General features: G+C 30.6%; 1 protein-coding gene across 1 annotated transcript; it reads left to right on the top strand.

Moving 5' to 3' along the window:
* The first annotated feature begins 2,274 nt into the window (after positions 1–2,274).
* Positions 2,275–6,114, top strand: LOC133818181 (isocitrate dehydrogenase [NADP], chloroplastic/mitochondrial). The gene is made up of 15 exons (XM_062250909.1): positions 2,275–2,614; positions 2,693–2,736; positions 2,834–2,943; positions 3,197–3,234; positions 3,445–3,522; positions 3,841–3,894; positions 3,974–4,075; positions 4,202–4,290; positions 4,373–4,476; positions 4,613–4,681; positions 4,769–4,884; positions 5,180–5,214; positions 5,299–5,441; positions 5,517–5,639; positions 5,831–6,114. Exons 1-15 carry the CDS (start codon positions 2,371–2,373, stop codon positions 5,922–5,924), a joined length of 1,443 nt encoding a protein of 480 aa, XP_062106893.1. The 5' UTR covers positions 2,275–2,370; the 3' UTR covers positions 5,925–6,114.
* The last annotated feature ends 1,937 nt before the right edge of the window (positions 6,115–8,051 follow it).

Below are 8,051 nucleotides of genomic sequence, written 5' to 3'. Positions count from 1 at the left end.
CACTTTATAGTTATCTAATACAAATTTCTATACTTTTTCATCATTTTTTCCCATTTATTATTTTGCACAATCCCCTACACTAGCAGCTTATTCTAAATTTCCCCCACTCTTTTGTCTTTTCAGTTCATAATTTATTAATTTCTTTTTTCTTACACTATCACAATCACTCCACTCATTTCCCTATACATTTTACTATCACTCCACTCATTTCTATGTACACTCTACTATCACTCAATTTATTTTCTTTGTAGTTTCTACATGTTTCTCCATATTTTATTATTGGTAAGAGACCAAAAAAAAGTTTATTTTCATTGTCTTTTATTATTGGTAAGAGACAAAAAAAAGTTATTTTTTTATTGTCTTTCTCATCCTTGCTTACTACGTGGCTATGGAGTCCTTGACATAACAGACATATAACATGGACACTTGTCCTTGTGCATACTCTCCCATCGATTTTCTGTTCTCATCTTCAAATTTGTACTCTTTTATAAGCCATCAATCATCTCATTCTTTTCTCAAATCATATTTTTTGCAATTGAAAACTGTGGCCTTCAAGCTCTCTTTACTTACACTATTACTCTTGTTTATCGTAGTATTGAGCTCAAGTGTCGAAGTTTCTGTAAAGAAATACTTGGAGCTGAAGCAATGTAGGCATTAGTGTGCACACCAGATAGGCTTTGACGAAGCACAGGAGCTATTGCGAGCAAAAATAATTTCTTATTTGTTGTTTGGACTATTGTTTTTATGTTGTTGTTTTGTTTATGTATGATTGTTGTGTAATTTCTTATTTTCTTATATGTTGTTGGATTGTTGCAGTCGAGTTGCTTTGAGGTTGATGCTGGTATGCGTGATGTTATCCAACTAGTTTTTGAGGTTGAAGCTACTCCTAACATTCAAAAGAAGAATGGCAAGTCTGGAAAAACTTTAAAGTCTCTGTTTTATGTCTGAGTTTGGATATTTCGGTCCTCCTAATGAAGATCAAAATCTTGCTTTGTTTAAATTTATTTAGGAAGCACAGATGTTTCAAGAATGCAAAGATCATTAAGACTACTCTTAAACTTGGGTCAGGCCATGCATGTGAGTGACAAGATGTAGTTTTACAAGCTTAGTGTCTGTGGTGAATTCCTTTGGACTTAGGAGTTTTTCTCTAGGTTTTTAATGGCTATGTTGAGTTGTACTTGTTTATAAGTTATTTTCTACCTCCTTTCATATTTTGTTTTGTTGTTGTTGTTGTGTAATTGATTTAATGTTGTTGTTTTGTTGCTGGAATGTTGTTTTAATTTTATTTATCTATTATTTGTGACAACACCGTAAACACAACACAACATTAATATTTTTATAAATAAAAATTTCAAAATGACCTCCCTGTTTTTATTATATTTCCCAGAATTTCAAGTCAATGTTTTCCATCAATATTTACAAAACAATTAGATAGCAACCAAAATATCTACAAAATAAAACTGATAGATTAGAAGGTATCTAGAATGTTTTGATAATTTAATTTTTTGAAATTCAAAGTTTGGTTCTCGTTGTTTGCCTGTTAAATTGTTAAATTTGTAGTATTTTCATGAAATTGTTTTTCAGTTTTTCAACCAGATCTTGTTGTGGGTTGAATTGTTATTGCTTTCTAAAGCTTCATCGCGGGCATACATGGAGTTTTTCAATTGATCTTCGTTTGCTGTCGTGGGTGATTAGCGTAAGAGAAGTCATTCACGTGTGATACCCTATTTAGGAGTAGGTAGTATTATTGTAAAAATTTATTTGATACTGTATAAAAGTTAAAAAGCCTGTGTACCCGTATAAATGTTATTATTGCACAGTTTAAGTGTATATAAGAAAAAAATCTCAAATTTATATACTACAATTATGTATAATAAAATAGAAGCTAAATATTATTAAAAAAATATACCAACTCATAAAAAACTTAAAAAATCAATATAACTTTAAAATAAAAACTAATTAAATAAAACTAATATGCATATATTACTATATTAAAGTCATACACTCCTAAATAAATAAATAAATAAAATTATAAAAAAATAACAATTTAAGTGATCAACAATATAAAATGGTCATTTCTCTATAATTTTCCTAAATAAATAAAAAAAATTATAAAAAATAACAATTTAAATAATCAATAATATAAAATTATTATTTCTTGACAATTTAAAAAATAAGTACTTTTTAGTTTCTTGTTTTTTTTTGTCATTTATTATTTTTTTATTTTTTTGATAAAGCCCAAACTTAAGCACACAGCCGTGGGAACAACTAATTCTAAAGCGGCTAAAGCTGAAAAGCCTAAACGACAGTGCACACTAACTAACCCAAAGAGTCCCCGTAACGTACGGCCTTACACACGTATAACTTCAAATGCTTAGAGCCAAACTCCGGTTATCTGCCATTGCCGGCGCCAAAATGATTTCTTCGTCGTCTTCTAAACCCCTCACAAACCCTAGAGTCTTCTCCACCTCAACCTCGAGGCTCTTCAATGGAGTCTCTCAGGCCAGCCGTGTTACTTTCTCCGCCAGTTTTGCTCCCGCTTCGCTTCGATGCTACGCTTCCTCGTCGGGAATTGATCGAATTCAAGTCCAGAGTCCTATTGTTGAAATGGACGGTTAGTCTCTTAAACTCTATACAAATATCTCAATTTCTGAATGTTTTATTGATGTAATTTTTTTTTTTTAAAAATCAGGTGATGAGATGACAAGAATTATATGGACAATGATAAAAGACAAAGTACGAGCTTCAATTCGATGTCAATTTTTTTTTCATGAATTGGAACTTGGTAGAAGAACCATAATTTGATGATTTTTTTTTAAAATTGCGATTGCAGCTTATTTTTCCTTATCTAGATTTGGATATAAAGTACTATGATTTAGGAATATTGAACCGTGATGCTACTGACGACAGAGTTACAGTGGAGAGTGCTGAAGCTACTCTTAAGTAAGTCTCTTGTTAGTATGTATATTTATATCCCATATTTCACATATGTTGCTCAATTCTGTTAATGGGTATTTTTGTTGTGTGGCTTTCTTGTATTAGAACTTGCATAGAAGTATAATTTGCTTAGAATGGAATAGATTTAATGCCAGTGACTAAAACCAATGGTCAATGCTGATAACTGTGAGGATTCCAAGAACTGAGGAGCGATATAAGTGTTATTTTAACTAACATTACCATCGTTATTGTGCTGCAGATACAACGTTGCCGTGAAATGTGCTACGATAACACCTGGTTAGTGGGTCTTCTTCCATCTAAGATCCTTCTTTTCTAATGATTATATTGTGTCCACCTCGACAGAAGGTTTATGAATATTTAGTCTGCACAGAAATCATATTATTTTGGTATTATGGAACTAGTTAATAGCTTTTCGTCTACTTAAGACTTCCTATGTGCAATTTGTGTAAAGATTAAATGTGGTTTATGCTGTTTTGTTCTCTGCAGATGAGACCAGAGTCAAGGAATTTGGGCTAAAATCAATGTGGAGGAGTCCCAATGGCACAATTAGAAATATCTTAAATGGTATGTCTTTAATATATGACCCAAGAACATTTGGCTAATGATTTATTCATTTTTAGGTTTGGCTAGCTTTGGAACATTCTTTAAAAATTGGAAGCTAATGAATGCTGTATATTTTTTTCCTTCTAATTTCTTTTATGTGAATGGAGTAAAGTCAAATTTTGTTCAATTAATGACTGCAAAATGTATACTGTATAAATTTATATTATTTGCTGAAAATCCTCTGATTTTTGACATCATTGTTAGATTATGCTGTTTTTCATTTCTAAATTTTCATGTATGTCATCTTTCTCACAGTGGAAACTTTTATACTTTTTGCAGGTACTGTTTTTCGTGAACCAATCCTCTGCAAGAACATTCCAAGAATTGTTCCTGGTAATTCATTGTTCTTGTTGCATTTAATGGGGTAAATTCATGTGAATTACCACTTAGTACTGTGCTTCTTAAATTTCAGGTTGGAAGAAAGCCATATGTATTGGTAGGCATGCCTTTGGTGATCAGTATCGTGCCACTGATGCAGTCATTGAAGGACCCGGAAAGCTTAAAATGGTATTTGGTAAGTGGTTGTATTAGATTTCAAATGGAGAAACTGGTTATGTTAAATAATTATTCTGCACTCTATCTATAATCTGTCTCTGTCTATTTTTTCTCATCAAACTCTCTTTTCATTTCTATATTTCAGTTCCAGATGATGGGGGTGCACCAATGGAGCTTGATGTCTATAATTTCAAAGGTCCAGGGATAGCGCTTGCTATGTATAATGTGGATGAGGTATTTAAAAGTTAAAAATTAAAATTAAAAACAGTTTCCACAAATGCGTATTGACAAGTTTAGAAAAACCTTGTGTTTTCAGTCTATTCGAGCTTTTGCCGAGTCTTCTATGTCCTATGCATTTGCAAAGAAGTGGCCTTTATACTTGAGCACCAAAAACACAATTCTTAAGAAATATGATGGCAGGTAGATCTGTTTTCTCTTATTTTTTTAGTTCATATTTTTTTAGGTACGTATTGATGCTTTAGATTTTTGGTTGGTAATCTATGGACCCATTTTGTGAAGATTATGCATACAAATATTAGTCTTTTGAATTACACAGGTTTAAGGACATATTCCAGGAGGTATACGAAGAGAACTGGAAGCATAAGTTTGAAGAGCATTCAATATGGTTTGTATCATACTAGGTGAAAATATGCTTATCTACTATTGCTCAGATGTTACTTAACAGCCCTTACAAAGTCTGTTTGCTATTCAGGTATGAGCACCGGCTAATTGATGACATGGTGGCTTATGCACTTAAAAGTGAAGGTGGATATGTTTGGGCATGCAAAAATTATGATGGTGATGTCCAGAGTGATCTACTTGCACAAGGTACCATAACATTACCAACTTTGAGAAAAATAATATATAATTTGCTAAACGATTTCTTGGCTTGTGGAGTTATTTATATATAATAATTCATTAGCAATGAAGGCTTTCTTTTTAACCATACTAAAACATGGATGGAATTTTCATTTAGGTGCACACAAATAACTGTAAAGTTGAAAATAAAATGACAGGAAAACTAGTAGAAAGTTAGGGACATCAGAAAATGGACCCAATATGGAAATCAAATATTAACTTTTTGTCCCCATGTCTAAAAGCTTGTTTTTTGTATGGTTGGCAGGATTTGGCTCTTTGGGCCTCATGGCTTCTGTACTGGTTTGTACCAAAACTACTATTGTGTCACCCTTGATATCTTACTTTTCCTTGTATCACACAAAGTCATAATAATTAGTTGTACAGTTATCCTCTGACGGTAAGACATTAGAAGCTGAGGCAGCTCATGGGACTGTCACTCGGCATTTCCGGCTACATCAGAAGGGACAAGAAACCAGTACAAATAGTATTGCTTCAATATTTGCATGGACACGAGGACTACAGCATAGGTACTCCTTTGTTGCCTTTGTAAACCATGTCAGCACGATCAAGAAACTAACACCTGAAGAATTGACTGATTTCAGGGCCAAATTAGATCAAAATGACAGATTGCAGGATTTTGCTCACAAGTTGGAGGAGTCATGCGTTGAGACTGTGGAAGCTGGGAAAATGACCAAGGATCTTGCCATTTTGACCCATGGACCCAAGTATGTGGGACCTTCACCATCTCTTAATTTATTTGGTTTCTTTTTTAATTCTTCTGATGACATAACAAACCACAACAAACGAGTTGAAATGATTGTGTTGCATGTTTCATGGTTATCTCAAATTTTGAACAACCACCTCGTGATTATTTACATGCTTCATGCTTATATATATAATATACGTGTGTCTGCAGAGTAACCAGGGAGTTTTACTTGAACACTGAAGAATTTATCGATGCTGTAGCCCAGAATCTTGTAGCTAAACTTAAAGAACCTGCAGTAGTCTGAGTAACATCTTTATGAGGAATTATGATTCATGTCATAATTGGACTTTGGTTGCATGAAGGTGATTCATTTCAGAGTTTACTTTCATAAACAATTTTGTTCAGTATTGAACTAAACTGGTTTCATTTTTCCCAAATATATTCCTCGTTTTTTATAATACTTTAAAGAAGTAATATTGTTACTTTTGACTCAACAGATGCTTTAACATCGAAATAATCAGCAACAACGTTAGTGGTTAGCGAAAACTTGTCAAACCCGATTAATTAACTTTATGAATAATTCGAAAAATACGAACCTGATTAAGTCTATCTAATTGCACTATTGAAATGTGAAACAGGTTGAACGCTGGTTATAATTCTAATGTGCTTAACATGGTTAATCTGGATTATTTTAAGAATAATATGTAATTTTTTTAAATATAAAGATTAAAATACTAATGGAAGACTTCTTAATAGTTATTAGCCATGGTTACCAATAAGTTTTTGATGATGAATGATTATAATTATGATGTAAATAAATAAATAAATAAAATATATAAAATTAATAATTTCGAATTTTTTAGATTAATTAGTCAATAAATATTAGTTGGAAAGATAATGATCTTATTAATTATTCTCATTAATTCCAAAATAATTTTTTTTTATGAAATGGATAAAATGAATGAATCAAGAGTGAAGAAGGAATGAAAAAGGAATATTAAATAAGATTTTTTTTATTCTTTATTTAATAAATATGTGACCATCATATCATTAGGTAACCATTTTACAAGTTTGAAAAAAATAATTTATTTTTAGAAATATTAATTAACAATTATAAGTATGTACCATTAATCTTAATCCAATGATTAATATTAAGTAAATATTAATGTATAGTAACCATTAAGAGTGCCTCAATACTAATATATTTATTACTAAATGACAAATGTAAGTTCCATACTTAATTCTATTTGAAAAAAATGCCAAAAAAGGAATCATTAATCACATACTAATAATATCTATAAAATGTTTACACCTGGACCTTATATTTTGTCTCATTACTTGTTTGAATCTCGTAATTTGACAAATTACTTTTTGAACTTTATATTTTGTAAAATGGTTCAAGTAGACTCATAAACTCAATCCTAATAAAAAAAAAATTGAATATAAGATTACAGTTTTTAGGTAAAATGATTGTGATATTATTCTGAATTGTTAGTTTGGTAAAGTATTTATAATTTTAGTTCAAAAAACTTTGACCAAAATCGGGTTTAGGGATCTATTTGAACTATTTTACAAAACATAGGTTCTAGAAAGTACTTTGTCAAAACACAGAGTCCAAATAATTAGGGGCCGTTTGATATAAGGAGTTTACAATTTTCATATTACTGGAAAAGTTGAAGAGGGTAATCTGATAGTCTGGAAACTTACATCATTGTGTTTGATAATGCACTGTAATCTTATCTATGATTCCTGGGAATATCACTTTCTGTGTTTGGTTGTGCATAGGAATATGTTAAGTTTTCATATTTTCATAAAATTAATATAATAATATATTTCATCAAAATAATTTATAAATAATTTTACTCATGAAATATTTTTTAACAGAATTAAAAAAATACATCTATTGAATACTAGAATCAAGTATAATTTTTAAAATTACAAAAATACCCTTATTTTATTTTTAATAATATTTCATTTGTTATTTTAAACTAAAGTAATGATATAAAGGCTTTACAAATCAATTTATTTAAATAAACAAATATTATTTATCATTTTATTGTTTGATATATGTATATTTGTTTTTATATTATAAGCTTCAAAAATAAAATAAGTCATTAACTAAAAAATTATTGGTTTAAGATTTTTTTTTTAAAAATAATAAAAATAATTTTGAAGTGTTTCACATTCCTGAGTATCTGAAAACCACTTGTCAGATGGGTTTCACTTGAACCTAGAATCAGGAAAAGTTAAAACCCCTGGAATACAGATTCCCAGGTTAGAAAAACTCAAACCCAGTACCAAACATGGGAAAATGTTCAGATTCTCATTCCCGTGTCCAAATTCCTGCATACCACACGACCCCTTAATGTTACAAAACACAGGGTCCAAAAATATCAATTTAAATTTGGTTAGGCAAAAGGCATGACTACAT

Source organism: Humulus lupulus, chromosome 2 (assembly GCF_963169125.1).
Source record: "Humulus lupulus chromosome 2, drHumLupu1.1, whole genome shotgun sequence".
In the NCBI taxonomy this organism is placed as follows: domain Eukaryota; kingdom Viridiplantae; phylum Streptophyta; class Magnoliopsida; order Rosales; family Cannabaceae; genus Humulus; species Humulus lupulus.
This window is presented reverse-complemented; position numbering and strand designations above follow the sequence as displayed.

What these genes read in the sequence shown, in the direction of transcription:
- LOC133818181 (XM_062250909.1), top strand. Translation starts at nt 2,371, where the DNA reads ATGCTTAGAGCCAAACTCCGGTTATCTGCCATTGCCGGCGCCAAAATG. An exon ending in AGTGCTGAAGCTACTCTTAA is followed by an intron (nt 2,944 to 3,196) that starts GTAAGTCTCTTG and finishes ATTGTGCTGCAG; the next exon opens with ATACAACGTTGCCGTGAAAT. An exon ending in GAGTGATCTACTTGCACAAG is followed by an intron (nt 4,885 to 5,179) that starts GTACCATAACAT and finishes TATGGTTGGCAG; the next exon opens with GATTTGGCTCTTTGGGCCTC.